The 19,963-nt window shown below is 30.8% G+C and overlaps 1 protein-coding gene and 1 pseudogene across 3 annotated transcripts; both read right to left on the minus strand.

Moving 5' to 3' along the window:
* Positions 1-3,364: 3,364 nt before the first annotated feature.
* On the minus strand, positions 3,365-6,009 carry LOC104887285 (LRR receptor-like serine/threonine-protein kinase RGI3). 3 transcript variants are annotated; one of them, XM_048638456.2, is made up of 3 exons: positions 5,332-6,003; positions 4,154-4,258; positions 3,365-4,061 (listed from the first exon to the last, which is right to left on the minus strand). In XM_048638456.2, exons 1-3 carry the CDS (start codon positions 5,672-5,674, stop codon positions 3,631-3,633), a joined length of 879 nt encoding a protein of 292 aa, XP_048494413.1. In that variant the 5' UTR covers positions 5,675-6,003; the 3' UTR covers positions 3,365-3,630. The 3 variants fall into 3 exon arrangements, 2 of the variants coding, with proteins under 2 accessions (XP_048494413.1, XP_010670200.2); XR_789334.4 differs by having other exon boundaries at positions 4,154-6,009; XM_010671898.4 differs by lacking the exon at positions 4,154-4,258 and having other exon boundaries at positions 5,332-6,001.
* Positions 6,010-16,818: 10,809 nt separating this feature from the next.
* On the minus strand, positions 16,819-19,739 carry LOC104887377 (uncharacterized; annotated as a pseudogene).
* Between the last annotated feature and the right edge of the window lie 224 nt (positions 19,740-19,963).

Here is a 19,963-nt window from a genome sequence, read left to right on the forward strand (position 1 = left end):
TTGAATATTGATGAAAAATAACTAAAAAAATCAATGAAATATTGACTTAAGAATATTTTTTAAAAAAATAATTATAAATGTATGTTGGAATCAAAAAAAATTGTAAGACTGATGAATAACTAATTGAGAAAAAAAACGTTAATATGACTCGCACGCATAGCATGCAAAAAATTCTAATATTAATCTAAAGGAACAATTGCAGCAATTGAAAATGTGTAACTAGTTCGATATTAGTTTCACTTTTTTATACTCTTAACATATTTATATCCTCAAGACCTTTTGATCAACATAAAGAAGAAAGTTGATCGTTGATCACACAAAAAAGTTAACAATCATAGATAGAATTGTACCATTAATTCGGTGAATTGCTTCATATTGCCACCATTCACCACAAAATTTTATTGCTTACTTGAACGCCATTAGTCAGTCGGGGCCTGAGAGATGGTGGTTTATCTTGTGGCGGATATAAGCAGTTCGAGTCAGCTTATCTCCAATTCTTAATGTCTTATTTAATGTTTACTCAATCACTCTTTTACCCGCGAATGCAATATAGGCGTTAGATTCGGCAATAATGATATTCCCCAACATACCGAAGCTGGCTGTCACCCCACCAATAGTAGGAGATGTAATGATTATTGAAAATCATTGGCGCGAGTGTAAACGAAGACTGATCTATAGCCCTTGTTTTCATGACCAATATAAGTAGAATTATGGATGTATGATATACAAAAAAAGAATATATGAATTGTCTAAACTTTGTCTCTAGTTTTATTAAAGGAAACTAGTTTTATATACACAAGATGCATGCGAAAATTTGTAGAAAATTAATTTTTTTTAGGAAGGTATAAAATTAAATTAATTGTTTATTATATCTAATAAATTAGGAATTTTTGGATTGCTGACTGTTTTTCTTTTTGTAATGTTTTTTTCTCATCTTTTTTACTTTTCTAATTAATTAGATAGTTCATTTTTCTATTTTCTTTTTTTTTTTAATTAAAGTAAGTATAAACTCTCTATTTTTTTTCTATTTTTTGGTGTTCTACGCCTCTTGACATATAGAATAGAGATTCAGATAGGGCATGTTGTCTTTGGCATAAAACACCTTAACTGAACTGAACTGAATTAAACTGAACTGAACTGAAATGAATAGTGATATGTGAGAGTAAAAGTATTGTCCAGAGCTGAATTGAATTGAACTGAACTGAACTGAATTGAGCTGAACTGAATTAAACTGAAAATAAGCTGAGGACAACATGCCTATATTAATCCTCATGGTATTAGTGTTTTGTGTTCACTAAGGCACATTTCCTCTAATAATATTGACAACATTGGTCCAAAGGTAAACATCATCAATTTGATCCCAATTTTGTTTCTATTCATCCCTTTGAATTTACCCCATACCATAAATGGTAATGAAGGACTACCACACCTCTTTTTGATTGAAAATTCTAATTAATTTCGTGAATTTATTGTGTCAATCTATTTTGTCAAGTTATTAATGGTGATTGCACATTGTATTTTTGACTTTTATTCTATATGACAAGTTGCATTGATTATCATTTTTTTTATTTTTTTATAAAAATAAAACGTTATTTTAGATTATTAGAGGTTATTCTAGTCATTTTTAAAAGGGGACACCACACCTCTTTCCTTGACTTATTTTAGAGATATAGTCACCCTAAAAATGAACTAAACTCACCCTAAAACTAATCAAAGTTACCTTAAAACTAATCAGAGTTACCATTATATTAATCAAACTTACCCCTATATTAACCAAAGTTACCCTAAAATTAACAAACATTAAGCTTATATATCCATCAAAGTCACCTTAAAATTAATTGAAGTTTCACTTATATTGATCAAAATTACACTTACATTAATAAAAAAATTACTCTAAAATTAATTAAATTTATCCTAAAAATGAACTAAAGTCACCCTTAAACTAATAAAAGATTTCCTTAAATTGATTTATGTTACTTAAAACTAAAACAACCTTATTCTTCAATGTGACCTGTAATGATTTAACTCTATGGAAAGTAAAATTGAAAATTCTATAGCTTTACGGCTTGATCAATTCTCCTCTCTTAATTTGTTTACCTGGTATAGTGATATTGTCTTTGAAAGACATGCAAAAACAAGACAGAAGGAAAAGGAAAAAGAGAGACAATGAATATAGTACAACACTATGGTAAAACTTGTCTTTTCAGTCTTTTGCTTTTTCATATATTTGGTGTTTTGGGCCTTTGGCTTTTATTTCAATTTCCTTTAGCTTTATTATTTCTATTTTATATTGATTGTAGAGTAGCTGAGGTGACCATCATTTCTTGCCTACTATTGTTGTTTCTTAGTTTAAGCTATTGTAGAGAATATATTTTAGGAAGTTGGCTAAAAATAGAGTTGTATCTTAGCTAGGTTTCCTAATTATTGTATCACATATATTGTGATTGTGATTATATTAATGATAAGGTCAAAATTTTACCTTAATTCTACTTGGTATCAAAGACTATTTTAATTTTTTCTTTTCTGTCTCTCGGCTGCTACGGTGGTTTATGGTGCCCAGCCCACGCATCCAGCACCACCACCTTTTACATCCATCAATATAAACTCGTCGTTTTACCTCGGCACTGGTGACTAGCCAAGGGATCTTATTATCCCGATTCGGTTGCGTCATGATAATTACGATGGTTAGTCGTCTGACATCTAGATGGCACTCGAAACTCGCCACAAATTTGTATTTCTCGACGGTACCATCACCGAGGTTGTTTGACCATACACGACCACGGATTGGACGACAGTTAATGCCATGTTGATCTCATGGATCACGAATACCGTTGATCCCAAGGTAAAGAGTACTTTATCAAAATTTCTCTAATTTTATTTTTGTTTCTTTCATAATTTATACATCTAAGAACTTAATTTATATCTCGCTAATAATTAATATTTCACATGACCTAATATATTATGGTATAGTCTTGAACATTGCCAATTAAAAAATATTCAAAATTCTTTGCTCTACCATTTTTTTCTACTTGCTTTGTGATCTTATATATTCTATTTTTCCTATAATATTATTTACACTTTTATTCTTAATCCTTCTCACAAAACTAGCTAATTATACTTTTATTTTGAAACTGATCCCACTATTATATTGATTCATGTTGTTAATTTTCGCTACTAAAAAAGTGAGGTCTCCTACTCTCTATGATTCATATAAATATATCTCACTACCCTGTATCATATTTACTTGTTCAAAATATTGTATGATGTCTGTAACATGTCTTATCTCATCTAATATGAGATCGATGGATTCAAGCAATATTATATATATAACTATTTGAATTTATGCATGATCTAAAAATGTACATTTTAATAGAAAATTAATGCATTGATTTTGGTATTACCCCGTATAAAAAAAATTCCAAGGTATGCCTCTGGCTTTACATAACACGTCAATTCTAACTCCAGCATTGTTTGCTATTTTTATTGTAGCTAGGAAAACTCTTATATATATAATGATTCTCTAATCTTACTTAGCGTCTGACTGGGTAATCACTGATAGCGGAAAACATTGATAATACTTTATGCAAACTAATTAATCTTGTCTACAATCATGCTCTTTAAATGTACAGCTCAACCAAGGAGGCTACGAGATGGTGTTTCATTATGATCAGTTGCACTTGGAGAAGGTATAGAAAGATCTGGCGTAAGTCCCTCAGCTTCTTCACTAGTGTTATTAGCACGCCGAATGAGCATTAACTTAGCCACGACATCCTTCATGGTAGGGCGGTCCTCAGCTCGTATGGAAACACAACACAATGAGACATTTAAGGTTTCTTGCATCTCAAGAAGTATACGAGGATCATCAAACAACTCTATGAGGTTTTCGTCAAGAATTTGTGTAGGATCAACGTTTCTTCGTATCTGATCTTCTACCCATTGAACAAGGCTTGACCCCTCAGGAAAATTGTTTAATGGATGCTTTCCTGTCAAACTCTCAATAGCAAGCACACCAAAGCTATACACGTCTCTTTTCTCCGTAATTCTTGGCATTAAACCAATTTCTGTACCACCAAAAAAATGCAAAATAATTAACAATCGCATAAAACTTTATTATATCTAAGCATACAAAAATGGTTGTGAATAAAGAGCGTACCAAGTGACATGTATCCATAAGACCCACATAAGTTGGGTCTTTGATCCATCTCCAAATCAGAAGTAGCAACAGCTAGTCCAAAATCAGCCAGATAAGGCTCATAATCTGGTCATAATAATACATTCAAGCTTTTGACATCCCTATGTATTATTGGAGGCTCGCAGTCATGGTGCAAATAAGCAAGTGCATGAGCCACCCAAACAATCAAGTATGTTATATCGAATTTCCCATTTTTCCCCTACATGCATTTGTCGTCTCAGCATCATGAAGGAGCGAGCTTAAGCTTCCATGTGGTATATAATTAAAGAACAAGAGCTTGATTTTCCTATTACATGCCCACCCTAGAAGCGTAACTATATTCCTGTGGCGGATATAGCTTTGAATTTGGATTTCTAAGCTGGACACCTCTCTTTCTTCTGTTTCTATCATTTTCTTTACAGCTATTGTCTCCCCGTTAGGCAAACGTACCCTATATACACCTCCGGAGCTTCCAAATCCAATCACATTTTCCGAGTTTAAGTTATTTATTACATATTCAATTGAGAGGTGAGTATTTTGGAAAAGCGTCAGATTCCAACCATACTCCTCAATCAAATGTCGATCAAACATTTTTATTCTAGCATAAAACTTTTTGTACATTATGACTGCCAATAGTGTTAGAAGAACCCCACCAATGCACAACAAGATTAAACCAATCAACTTCATGGTGGAATGGTGGACATGTTGATCAGTTGGATGCACTGGCCAATTGAGGTTCTTATTTCCAACAAGATTACTTGGAGGGAGTTCGTGAAATAGAAGGGTATTGGGCACATCGCCAGAACAATTATTAAACGAGACATTTAATAGGACAAGGCTTGCTAGATTTGTAAAGACATCTAATTTACCACTAAGTTGGTTATGAGAAAGATCTAATGATGTTAGCTTTTCTAAGCCAGATAATTGAAATGGAACCTGACCTGACAATAGGTTGATGCTAAGGTTCAAAGAGATTTCCAAAGAAGAGAGTTGACTGAGTTCTTCTGGAATCTGGCCTCTGAAGTGGTTCTTTCCCAAGTCCAACAACAATAACTTATCGCAATATTTTATTTCGTGAGGAATTTCACCATAAATTCTATTATTGCTCACAATAAATTCTGTCAAATTTTTTAAAGAGAAAATTGATGTTGGTAGCATACCTTCAACTTTATTGCTTGATATGTCTAGCAACTGTAGACTCCTCGGTAACTCATTAGGTATGGGACATGTGATCACATTCATACGAGCGTTGAAATATTCTAGGCTCGAGCAACCCGACAACATAGGTGAAATGCTCCCTCCGATGTGATTCTCACTTAAATCAAGGAAATACAACTTCTTCAATTTTCCTAGTTCCTCTGGAATATCACCACTCAATTTATTTTCATTTATCTCCAAGTATGACAAATTTTCCAGGTTTCCAATTTCAGGATGTAAAAACCCTGATAAATTATTTGATGTTAAAACCAACGCGGTGAGATTTCTCATACCATATATCTTCATGGGTATAATACCAAACAAGCTATTGAAGGAGAGATCAATCACTTGCAGGTTCTCACATTCACCAAGACTTTCTAGATTCCCAGATAAGCTTGTTATTTTCCCCGTCGAAAATAATCAAGCTCTTTAAGTTGTGAAATTTGCAAGGGAAGGAGAAAGTGAGACAAAAGAAGTATTGTGCGTGGGTATATCATCTCTAAGAAATATTGTCTCACTTTCTAGATTCCCAGAAGTATTGTGCGTGGGTATATCATCTCTTAGAAATTTAGAGAGAAATTTAGAAGTAAAGGAAGGGTGGAGTTTGTTTTGTGCGTGGGTATATCATCGAACATGTTAGATATATATAGAAGCCAAAAGATACAATGTTGGTGCCAGGTGGATATGATTGATGAGTGGTATCATAGAGAAGGGGAAGGTGGATAGAAGAAAGAGCAAAGAGAAAAGTTGTAAAACAATAATAATCAGTTAGTGTCTGTTTTCTCGAGCTTATTTTCAGTTCAGTTCAGTTCAGTTCAATTCAGCTCCAATCAGTTCAGTTCAGTTCAGTTCAGCTCCAATCAGTTCAGTTCAGTTCAGATCAGTTCTGTTCAGTTCAGTTCAACTCCATTCTTTTATGGCCATTTTGTTAAATATTATTATTATGTTGATATAATTTATTTTACTAATTATTATTATTATTATTATTATTATTATTATTATTATTATTATTATCATTATGATTATTATTATTATTTAAATATATATCATTACTATTAAGTATTATTATTATTATTATTATTATTATTATTATTATTATTATTATTATTATTATTATTATTATTAATGTTGTTGTTGTTGTTGTTGTTTCAATATATTATTTTGTTTATTATAGCTTTACTCATTATTATTACTATTATTATTAGGAGGAACATGGTTTAGGTCAAAGCACAAATAAACCCAATTTTTTTAGCCCATAAACCAATCAAATCGCGTCAAGAGGTTTATGATGTAATTTTCGCGGTCCACCCCAATCATTATTTCTATTACTAAACAATTTTATATTATTAAAATACTAATATTAATTTACTTCTTAGATATTATTGTTATTATATATCATCATCAAGTATTAATATATTAATATAAATAATATAAAATAATTATTATTAATTATCATTATTATCATTAATTAAGATTATTATTATTATTATTAATTTATGATTATTAATATTATTTATTTATAACAATAATTTAAAAATATCCAAAATACTATTATTATTATTCATTATTAGTACTTATCATTATAATTATTATTTAATATTCATATTATTATTATTTAAAATATTATTCATATATTTATTACGTTCAGTTTAATTCAATATAATTTAATTCAATTTAGTTCAATTCAATTCAGTTCAATTCAATTCAGTTCAGTTCAGTTCAGCTCAGCTCCAATAAGTTTTGTTCAGTTCAGTTCAGTTCAACTCCAATAAGTTCAGTTCAGTTCAGTTCAGCTGTTTTATGCCGAAGAGAACAGGTCATTAGGGCTTTCCTCATTTGCTCCCACATTTGTTCTTTTCTTTTGCAAAAAAGGTCAAACATTTTTAAAGCACTAGGAGAAGTACGTGCAGTCTATAGATGTAGTAGTTGCTACACAATAAAATAAATTGACCACCAAAATGTAGGACTTTTTTATAATGAATTGCTCAAAAAAAAATGATAACTTTATACTTTGACGTAATTTTTTCACATTGAAAACCAAAACTATTACTAAAAGAAGTTTAGTATTGCACTTGTCCATGCTAATTTTATTTAAATTTTTTATTGTACTTAGCTTAAAACTTGTTTCTTAAGGTGAATATGACAGAAACTCACGAATGTTATATTCTTACTTTGATTCCATGATCTGATAAAAGAATGTTGGTGCTACTAATAAGGTCAGCATAGAAAAAAAAGCAAAAAACAAAAAAAAAACAAAAAACTTGAATGTTGTAGATTACAAAAATAGCTTGATTATAGTACAATTAGCAATGTTGTCAATGTATCGAATGGATAATCCATATCACTTTAATTTTATGTAAAAATCATCAACATCATGCACCCGAATCAAAAATAAATTATTGTCCACTCTTGGCATGGGCAACCAATCCCATAGCTTTTCTCAAAAGTGAGGTAAAGATAGAAGATCAAAAAAGGAATTGAATGTTTGGTTTTCGCACAATTTCTCTTTTATTCTTCTTGATGGGAGCATGTAATGTTATATTATGGCCATGGCCCATATGGTCTAGTAATCTGGCAGATAGATCTAATGTTAGGATTCTATGGTCGTACATTGTCATATATATATTTTCAATCTATAAACCACAGATAAATAATTCATCCATGTCTCCGTTTCATATAATTTCAAACATTTTTCTGAGCACAATTATCAATGTATGTACTTAAATATTAATATCTTTAATTTCCTATTCAAAGTTGATATTTTGAACTATACGCTGAGATAGATTTAACAAGATCACACATAACTATATTTTATGTTACATAATTTTATAAACATTGTCAGAAAAAGTGCCCAGATAATATAAAAGTCAAAATATCTCACATATTATAAAATGGATAAAATATTATGTCGGGGGCAAAAAAGTGTAGACATTTTACCCCTGATATTGGGCATGAGTTCCCTTACCACCCTTAAGCACATTTTTTAGCATAATTATTTCCCTTCATGCCTAGGAAATTAGAGGTGGAAACCAAGTTATGTTTCATAAGATTTTGTTTGTAATCATAAGATTTATTGCGTTTATAAAAGTTATGTACTATATAAATAGGAAACCAAGCTAGCTTGCCATCTAAGAGTTATAGGAGTTAAAAGGGTTATAAATAGTTATAAAAGCTTTATAGGAGTTATTAGATTTAAAAGGGTTATAAATAGGAAACCAAGCTATGTGATTGCCAACCAAGCACAAAAATAGCTTATTACGTTTGATGAGAGACGCAAGGGTTTGACTTTTAAGTATGGAAAATGATATATGTAGCCCTTAGGGCTATGTATAAGGTGCTTAAAATGGAAATAAAATATTGAATCAAGCATTTATTACCTCAGTTGATGTGAAAATGTGTCTTGAATTCTTAAACTGTTTCCATTTAAAGAAATGTATTTAATGCTTATATGTAGCCCTAAGGGCTACATATAACATTACCCTTTAAGTATTTCTAAAAGTTGAGGTTTTAAAGTACCCTTTTTCATAATTAAAATAATTAAACATCATCAAAAGGTATTCTCTCTTCGGCATAAAACAACTGAACTGAACTCAACTGAACTGAACTTATTAGAGCTGAACTGAACTGAACTGAACTGAACTGAACTGAATTGAATTAAATGTAATAAATATATAAATAATATTTTAAACAATAATAATATGAATATTAGATAATAATTATAATGATGTAATCATAATGAATAATAATAATAGTATTTTGGATATTTTTAAATGATAGTTATAAATAAATAATATTAATAATCGTAAATTAATAATAATAATAAATATTAATGATAATAATGATAATTAATAATAATTATTTTATATTATTTATATTAATATATTAATACTTGATGATGATATATAATAACAATAATATCTAAGAAGTAAATTAATGTTACTATTTTAATAATTAGATTTAATAATATAAAAATATTTAGTAATAAAAATAATGATTGGGTTGGACGGCGAAAATTACATCATAAACCGTCTTGACGCGATTTGATTGGTTTATGGGCTAAAAAAGTGGGTTTATTTGTGCTTTGACCTAAATCATGTTCCTCCTAATAATAATAGTAATAATAATGAGTAATAAGCTAAATAATATATAGAAACAACAACAACAATAATAATAATAATACTTAATAGTAATGATATATATTTAAATAATAATAATAATAATAACAAGAGTAATTGGTAAAATAAATAATACCAACATAATAATAATATTTAACAAAATGGTTATAAAAGAATGGAGCTGAACTGAACTGATTGGAGCTGAACTGAACTGAACCGATTGGAGTTGAACTGAACTGGACTGAACTGAACTGAAAATAAGTTGGGGAGAACAGGCCCAAAGAATAAACATTTTTTGTCAAAAAAATAAAATAAAATTCAATCTAATACGATGACTAATAGCACAACCTTAAATGTACTTATGAAATAACAAGGCAAGTGAATCATAAGACAATAATAACTTAATAAATAATTTTCCTAGAAGTAAGAACTTATGAAATAACAAAGTTTTTTCCTAAATACATCTACTGATAATTTATTTTGTTTTTACCCGCCTGATGGTTAATATTAAACGTGGATTGGAATGATGATACTATTAAAATTAACAACTAATATGATGTAATGACATGTAACAAAAGTTAGATGAAATTTATATCTAGTATCTAGAAACAATTATTCCCGGTAAATAACGTGTCATGACTTCGCGTTTACTTTTCATAAACACTGTTAACCAAATTACCCCTTCCTCTTTGCTCAATAACAACAATTATTTCACCTTGGAGTTTGAAATAACAAAAGGCCTTATGAATTTCCTTGGGCAATGCTACATCTACCCGGTGGATAGTTAACCCACTAGAAATATAGCATTAAAAAACTATTAAAACTGATGAGTTGGATCCCATTTATTTCTATTAATAGTGGGTTGTTGACCCACTGGGCAGATAAAATCTTTTCCAATTTCCTTTTGTGGAAGAACATGAAAGTAACATCAACGAATCAAGTAATCACCCCTTTGCTCAATAACAACAATTATTTCACCTTGGAGTTTGAAATAACAAGAGGCCTTATGAATTTCCTTTTGTGAAAGAACATGAAAAGTAACATCAAAGGAAATACATGTGATTTGATTATTCCTTAACCCCCACATGGCCAAATCCATGCAAAATAACAATGAAAGATAGATGGATTCCAAAGCAGGACGGTAGACTTGTGGCAATGAGTGCAAATCATGGGATCAAAGTCATTCATAAAGAACGAGAATCGAACGAAGTGGCAGACAATTTAATTTGGCAAGAAAAGGACTCATCACCAGACACGATGAATGGGACAATTCATCTCCATGTGAACTTCATTCCAATTCACTCTGGTTTTCCAAGTCTTCATCCCCTCTTTTTTATTATTTTCCAAGTCTTCATGCCTTCTTTATTTTCCAAGTCACGATGTCTTCCCTTTTTGTTTTCCAAGTCCCCATGCTTTCCCGTTTTGGTAAAATCTACGGAAAGAGACATGGAGTCGTAGAGAATTAGAGATTAGATAATAATGGTAAACTTTGAACTTTGTTGAATAACGATAGTCTTAAGTTCTGATGGCTATTAAACAAAATATTTCGTGATACTTGCATTTTATTTTGGGAACAAAGAAAAAGAAAATTTAGTCCCACTTAATACTTACATAAATATTATAATTTTAGGATCATATGATGATTCGTGGCTCTGTTTCATATATGAGACGCTGCTTTGGGAAAGATTGCCAATGTATAATATTTATTATTAATATTCCGAATTCATTATAATAAAAAATGATAAAAATTTGATATTTTGACATGGAGAACAATATAGCACATATTTTGAGCATAATTATTTGTCACTTTTGCTTAAGGAATTTGAGATATTAGAAACCAAAGCTTATGCTTCACAAAGAGACGCAAAATTTTCAGTATTGCTTAATGTTGTGGTTTTAACGTACCCTTCTTTCATAATTAAACCACAATTAAAGAATGAACTTTTTTAGTCAGAAATAAAAAAAGAAGTTGAGAACAATGAAGATTTCCTTTGCTAATTTGGCTATTTGGCAAAACAAAAATTTGAGTGATTAAGGAATACTATTGCTTCTAAAAAGCATCTATAGAATATTACTTGTCATTTTTCTCTCTGATCAAATATCTATTAACACAACATAAATGTACTTATAAAAAATTGGCCGGCAAGTGGATCATAAGATAATAATAAGTATTTTCTTAGAAGTATATTTTATGTATTTATTAATTTTAAAATAAAAGGCTCGTTGGTACCATTGTACTTTTGGCTTTTCCATTTGGTACCACTATTTTTCAGATATTCTACATGGTACCACTATAATTTGAATTTATTCTCTATTGTAGCATTCAACTAAGTAAAGTGTTAATTTAAGTTAGAATAGGCTAGAGTTTTACTTCGATTTACATGTTTTAATTTGCGTTAAGGTTTTAGTAATTGTTTTAGTCGTTGAGGTCAAAGTTGAGGTCATATTTGACAATAAAAAGACATAGAATATTATGATCATTTTTATGAAAATTTTGACTGAAAAATAGAGCTTTAAGGGTTAAAACGACACCCTAAAATCTTAATTTATTAAATTTTTGCAACTGCAAATAGAAACATGCAAACTCAAACAAAATCGTATTCTTATTCAACCATTAACTAACAATTTACTTAAAAAAATGGTATGATAAAGATTAATATTAAATTAGAGTGGTATCATGTGGAAGTTTAAAATAACAGTGGTACCAAATGGAAAAGCCAAAAATTCAATGGTACCAAATGGAATATCCCTATTTTTAATTTATATAACTTTGACAAAAAAAAAAAAACAGTAGATACTGGACTATTTTTTCTAATATGTCGAGTAAAAAAGTTAATGATGTTAGTGTAGATGTGATAAATTTTGTTTTTCCACAGCTAACATAGAAAAACGATGTGCTAGGTGGCTATTTATTAGATATTTATAAACACAATAATACTCAAGTATATCCAATGGGTAGATGTATCCATATCCATGTTTATTAGATATCTGCTTAATTGTTCCGAATGGAAGTGTTATTAAGTGTACAAGATCAGTAAAACAAATGGCCAAATTTTGTAGGGAAATCAATTGTGGAAATCAATTGAAAGAGAAGGGATAATGTAGAGTTGTAGACATTATCTCTAGTTTTCTTTTCTTTGTATAAGAAGAAATCAATAGCAAGGCGAGTAATGTAGTTATGTAGACGTTGTCTTCCTATCAAAATAATATAACCCCAGCCAGGAGGATAGGCTCGAAGTGAGATAACCAGGGTCCTAAAAATTGAATCGATATACTAGTTTAGTTTTGACTCTGGACATGAAGTCACGATCAAATTAATCGGCTTCTTGTTTTTGGTTTTCCAAGTCTACATATCTCTAGTTTTGATTTTCCAAGTCTGCATATCTCCTTTTCTCATATTCCAAGTCTCCATGTCTTCCCTTTTGGTTTTCCAAGTCCCCAGTCGTAGAGAATTGGAGATTAGATAATAATAGTAAACCTTGAACTTTGTTAAATGGTGTTCAAGTAAGCAATAAAATTGTGTGGTGAATGGTGGCAATATGAAGCAATTCACCGAATTAATGGTCCAATTCTATCTATGATTGTTAACTTTTTTGTGTGTGATCAACGATCAACTTTCTTCTTTATGTTGATCAAAAGGTCTTGAGGATAAAAATATGTTAAGAGTATAAAAAAGTGGAACTAATATCGAACTAGAACCACATTTTCAATCGTTGCAACTATTCCTTTAGATTAATATTAGAATTTTTTGCATGCTATGCGTGCAAGTCATATTAACGTTTTTTTTCTCAATTAGTTATTCATCAGTCTTACATTTTTTTTTATTCGAACATACATTTATAATTATTTTTAAAAAAAATATTCTTAAATCAATATTTCATTGATTTTTTTAGTTATTTTTCATCAATATTCAATTATAATATTGAGAGAAGGAAATATAAAGGAGAATAAAGTTTGAGATCAAATAAAGTGGAAAAAATTTGTGTATGAGATTCAATTATTGAATATTAGTAAAGTGAAAGAGTTTGATTTATATAATAGAGATTACCGAATAATAAACAACAATTAGGTTTTGAAATATTATCAATATAATTATTAATATGAAGTTCAAGTTTTTATTTTTTCTTCTAATTGTGTCAATCAAGTTTTATTGTCAATCTAATTTTATCAGAGTTTTTCACACATATGTAAGAAGAGGAAATCATTATCCTTAATTTAATATTTAGTGCAAATTATTTCAAATTCAATTCTATTGGTAACTTGTTCATTCAATATATATGACAAGTAGGAAGAAGAAAAAATTATTTTATATATATGACCATTTAAATTTATTAAGGTTAAATCAGAACTTTTGTAGGGGATGCAATCTTCTTCCCCCTTCACTTATATAATAGAATTTACTTCGTATTGGTGATAAGGGAATAAGAAGCACTATAAAGTAAAGATCCAAATGTCCATGTCAATAAAGTGATTGCAATGGTTCAAGCTCATGGAAAATACTTCGTGTTAACTGTAAAACAAAAGAAAAGAAAAAGAGACATGGAACTAAGTAAGCACAGGTGAGGGCATGGAAGATAAATGCATTAGAGGAACGTTGCTTTCTAATAGTAGTATATGTTTATTTTTCCTCTGTTCATTCCTCTAAAAAAATAAATACAAGTCTCAGTGCCAAATTAAAGCTTAATGACCCAAATGAAATTGCCACTAAAATTATGCAAAACACAAAGGCCTTAAAGGATTTTTAATGTATGAATAGTGGAGAAGACAAAGTGTTGGAAGATAGAGGAAATATCAATTTTTGAGTCCGTTTGGTCAAAGTAATCTTAAAAAAAAGTGGAACAACTATTTGCAGATGTACTATGACTTTATTAGTAGAGGAGCTAGTTTTACAGAAAAATAATATTAGACTGAAACATATTTGGGACAATAAGCATCGATGTCAACACTACGTAAGGGCACAATGGTCCCACTAAAATTACGTAAAACACAAAGGCAACCTCGAGGGTTTTTCTATCATAAGGAAATCTAATATTTGAATCTTGGAGAAGTCTAAGTGTTGGAAAGTAGATAAATTATCAATTTATGAGTAAAATTGTCCTGTTAAAGTAACCTTAACTTGATACAAACTTATGGTGTTGTATATTAACAAAACAATGTATAATTCTAGTGGAGAAATCCCTAAATAAGACAAAAAACTGATCCGGTGGATACTATTCATCTTAAAAGAGTTTGTCAAAGTATTGCTAGTAGTATAGCTATTCTTTTACCTTAAATCTTCTTTTACACTATGACCTGTGACTCTATGAGGAGACACCGAGACACTATGACCTATGACTATGAGGAGAGGGGATAGCTTCACAAAAACCTTAGAAAAGGAAGCATATCTTAGATATAAGTCTCGATGTCATAGCTTAGGCAAAACATAAAGAGCTCAAGGGCTAATTTTTTTATTATAAGTAAAGATGAGAATTTTGCTCAACTGTTCTGTATAATTAAATTGAAACTTTTTGCTAAATGGAATTACCATTTTTGTTAGCCAAAACCTATTGTTAGTAAAAATTAACTTTTCATTGAGTGGTTGTAGAGAAAAAGAGACTCAAATACTCATTATCACCTATTTTAAAAAAAGAAGTTGCCTATTATCAGAGCACCTGAAGATATAGTTAAATCTTATCCCTTTGATCTAAGTTTCACCAAACGAATACGGGTTTAGATTCGGATACGGAGATGGAAAATGCAAGATTTTGAAATTATAGGAATGGATACTAGGGATGACAATCTAGTCTGAATCCGACCATAGTACGCTTCGATTTGAAGGAAAAAATCTAAGTCGACCCCATCGGAAAATTTATCTAAATCCGAACTCGTTTAGAAAGTTCAACTTCGAATCGGAGGAAGATTGGAGTCGAGTAGGCGACTACTAACCACTACTGTAACAGATACCCGCTATCACAACCCCTAATTTTGTTTATCAAAAAATAACATGCTCAAGCTTTTAAAAAATGCAGTAAAGTGCATTCCGTACGGTGTACGGTAGTTATTCATGTATGGAGAGTTGATGGGGCCTTAAATGCCTAATGGTAGATTGGTAGGTGGTGTTATTGAATATAGTACGATTGGTCCTGATCAATTGGCTTTATCACTTTTCTTTTTGTTTTCAATACACTCTTGAGTCTTGACTCTTGACTCTACTCTAGTTTCAACTTTCAACTTCTATTTTCTTTCCTTTTCTATTTTTTTTAATCTAATTTAAATGATTCCTTCAATTATCTTAGAACTTTGGCTTAAACTTACCATTATTCATGATTGAAAAAAAAGATCATCCCACTCTCTTTCTAACTTTCTCTCTCTTAAAAATTACATCCCACTCTCTTTCTAACTTTCTCTCTCTTAAAAATTACATCCCACAATCTTTTCCCACTCATCTCCTTAACCATGAACCATTTTTCAATCATCCCAACTACTTTTTCCTCTCTCTCGTACTTTTTGACCCCACCCAACTACTTTTCCCTCTCATCACCCAACTACCATCATATAATATTTTTATTATTTACTTTTTAATGATATGAAATATTAATTACTAATTGATATTTTATTATTAATTAATTAAATAAATAAAATTAAAATTATAATTATCATTTTAATAATTAAGTTATCTATCTTTTATTAATACATAGCATATGTAATTAGCGTTTTCATTAAGTAATTAAATACGAAATTAGTTAGCATTTTTAATGATATGAGACACAATTAGCATTTTAAATATAATTTTAAGAACGAAATACATAAAATGCTACATTGGTGTGACAATTACAAACTTAATTAAGAATGAAAGTGCATAAAACTTAACTAAGAACGAAAAACATAAAACTTAATTAAGAAAGAAATACATAAAATGCTCTTAATTAGCATTGCCACCAAATTTCTGCCATATATTGGCAACCAAATCATGTTTCAAGGAATGATGCACATGTTGATCTTCAATTGCATCTCTATTGGCTAAGGTTGTCAAAATCGCGATTCTACTTTAAATCGGAAGGGCTTGTCAGAATCGGATCGTAAAATCGAATCGTAAAATCGCAAGATTCTATGAATTTTGCGGGAATAAGATTCTATGATAAAATATGTAAACTGTTTACCTATTTTTCCAATGAACAACACTAAAAATTCAATTTTATGCGTAATGGTATCAATATGAGACGAAAAAGGACACCATCAATAAAATTAAAGTTGAACAAGATACAAACATACAATAAAATTAAAGTTGAACAAAATACAAACACAATAATTGTCCTTAATTTAAAAAAAGTACTCAATTTAAATTAATAATATTCATCAATCATTAAATCCAAAGCTCCCATCGTCAACATCATCACTCCCGTTGGTAGTTCCCGTGGTAGTTGCCCCCATTTCATCACCATAATCAATATCATCCAAATCAATATCATTTGAATCAAATGTTGGTGCAACTTCATCATCATCACTTAGCATTTGAACTTCAACATTCTCATCTACATATAGAGGAAAAAAAAGAGAAGTAGAAGATTAGATTTGCAATGTGATTTAATAAAGGGGAAGAAAGTTAGAGAACAAAGCATACTTTGAGATCCATTTAACTCCGTATTGATGCCTTCATCTCCATTTTGCACAGCTCTTGCAAGTCTCCTAGATGCTCTATCAAGAGCACCTAACCATGTGTTGGTAGCTGGAAGAACAGGTTCTTCAATTTTAGTTATCAACTCATCATCTGAAGGCAAGTCATCCAAAACTATTGGTTGTTGCATTATGGACTTGCTTGCTCGTATGTCATATCTCCTTTTTAATTTCAGATTGTACATCACGAACACTAGATCATTCATCTTATTCTGATGTAATCGATTTCTTTTCTTAGTGTGGACCTAAATCACATCAACAAACATTACATAATTTTTAATTTAACCAAAATCATAAGTTCTATAAAATAGGATAGATCATTAATATACCATCTCGAAGGCACTCCAATTTCGCTCACAACCAGAAGAACTGCAAGTCAAGCTCAAGATCCTAATTGCAAACCTTTTCAACTCTGGACATTCGTCCCCATATGAATCCCACCAATCGGCTACACAAAGATAATTAAATAAATATGCTTGGAAAATAACTATAAATTACAAAAACTAACAATAAAATGAAAAAAATGCACCTGGAGTTTTTTTTATCATGGTCATCACAGCAGTAGGCAACCCAAAGAGTCCTTTGGCATTTTTAAAAGCATCCATTTGTAGATCAATAAGCATTCTTTCACCGGGATGGGGACCATTCTTTGTAAACAATTATACAAACCGATTTTAATGTCTGCACTAACTTGAAAATCAGCACTATATTGAAATTGTGGATTCAAAAAGTACACAGCAGCATGTAAAGGTCTATGTAATTGATCCACCCAACGCTCATCAACAATCTCTAAAATAGGTTTATTGCTACATGGAAGAAAACACAAATAAGCTTAATAATGTAAATAACTAGTTACATGGAAGAATACACAAATAAGCTAAAAAAAAACATACTTTTTCTTAACATTGTTGAAATTTGTTTTGATTTGATTTTTCGCTTGTGCCATTGCTTCATATATGAATCCCATTTCAGGGTTCTCATCGGAATCCACCATGCGAAGAACTTTCACAAGTGGCAAGGCTCCCTTTAAACATGTTAGAACACTTTGCCAAAATCCACGAGTATCCAAGACAATTCTTTGGATTTTTTTTCCCTTCAACAGTTGAAGCAAACTTGCTTGATTTCCACTTATTAGATGCAAAAAGAGCTAATAATGACCCTTTATGCTCATTTAAGCACCTTAATGTCAAGTAAGAAGTTGCAAACCGTGTTACACCGGGTCTAATTAGCTCTCTACCCTTAGTACTTTCTCTCATCCAAGTAAGCAACAAAGTCCTAGAATATAATATGTATGTTGTTATTTTCCTAGCCTTTGCAATTGTCACATTGTGAACCTTAATCTTTTTCTCTAAATCCTCTAGCATTAGATCAATGCAATGGGCAGCACATGGAGTCCAGTATAACTTTGTTCTTTTCTCCATTAACTTCTCTCCAGCAGCCTTATAATTGGCAGCATTGTCAGTGACAACCTGAACTACATTCTCCTCACCAACTTGCTCTACAACAACATCTAACATCTCAAGGACTTTGTCTGTTGTCTTAGATATGTCTGATGTATCTATAGATGACAGAAAGACAGTCCCCTTAGGGCTATTCATCACTAAGAAATTACAAATAGAACGCCTTTTTCTATCACTCCAACCATCAGACATAATAGTACAACCAGTTTTTTTCCATTCTTGTTTGAACTCATCAAGCATGACCATGACATTAGTCACTTCTTTATCTAGGAATGTGACCCTTATTTCATGATAACTAGGAGGTTTAATACCAACTCCAAACTTAGCAATCTTTTCAATCATGGTTGGAAATTCAGGATTATTGACAACATTAAAGGGAATAGCACTTGTATAAAAAAAAAACGAGCAATTTGTTGGCAAACTTCCTCTCTTTCTTCCTTTTTAAATTTCTGATTTCGTGTTGTTTGCAATCCTGCCTTACTTCTACACACAAAAGAATCCATAGTACCCCTTCCTCTTTGAAACTGAAAATGTTCTTCTTCCTCTCCAATGTCATTAAGTTTGTTTTTTTTTTTTCTATTAGACTTCTCCACATTAGCCTCTAATAGTTGCAAAAATTTATGTTTAACATCATCAGGAACTTGCAAGCAAGCTTCCACATTAAAACGAGTCCCAGCAAGATGATGTTTGAGTCTGAAAATACCACCACCACGCACAACACCACAATATTTGCATCTTACCTTTGTAGGATCACCATCTGCCTCTGTACCGTGCTCCCATCCAGGGTCTGTTCTATTACCAGCAGCATTTTTTCTCTTTTTCCTAGAACTTGAAGCAGAGCTTGACATGTTTCTACAAATGATTCAATAGAAGGAAGTTAATTGACTTAATTCAGTACTAAATTATTCGAAAATTACCGAAAAAAAATGGAAAACTAAATTATCAATTAAAAATATAAAAAAAACTATTGATGAGATCAAAAGAAAGTGATAATACGCAGCAAAAAATCGAAGATAATTACCTGGAGTGGACGCTGAATCTGAAGAGTGAAGATTCGAAGAACATAAGAACTGAAGAACCGAAGGAGAGAGAGAGAATTGGCACTTGGCAACGTGTTTAGTTTCAGTGGGAGGAATTAGGTGTTTTTACTGAGCAGAGGCCAACGTGATTGTTTGATGAGGGTGAGAGAACATGGGCCTGGCCCAATGTTTAAATCCCCAGCTACAAGAATTAGGCTAAAAAGAGAATCGTTAAAACCGATTTTAAATCGCGATTTTAGCGAATTCTAACCGATTTTAACGATTCTATATGCGATTATTTTAAAAAAAGATTTTGTGTGCGATTTAAATCTTTTGGGTAAAATTGAG

This window comes from Beta vulgaris, chromosome 2, assembly GCF_026745355.1.
Source record: "Beta vulgaris subsp. vulgaris cultivar EL10 chromosome 2, EL10.2, whole genome shotgun sequence".
In the NCBI taxonomy this organism is placed as follows: Eukaryota; Viridiplantae; Streptophyta; class Magnoliopsida; order Caryophyllales; family Amaranthaceae; genus Beta; species Beta vulgaris.

What these genes read in the sequence shown, in the direction of transcription:
- LOC104887285 (XM_048638456.2), bottom strand. Translation starts at nt 5,674, where the DNA reads ATGAAGATATATGGTATGAGAAATCTCACCGCGTTGGTTTTAACATCA. An exon ending in ATCAAGCAATAAAGTTGAAG is followed by an intron (nt 4,259 to 5,331) that starts GTATGCTACCAA and finishes TATTATGACCAG; the next exon opens with ATTATGAGCCTTATCTGGCT. An exon ending in TTATGGATACATGTCACTTG is followed by an intron (nt 4,062 to 4,153) that starts GTACGCTCTTTA and finishes TTGGTGGTACAG; the next exon opens with AAATTGGTTTAATGCCAAGA.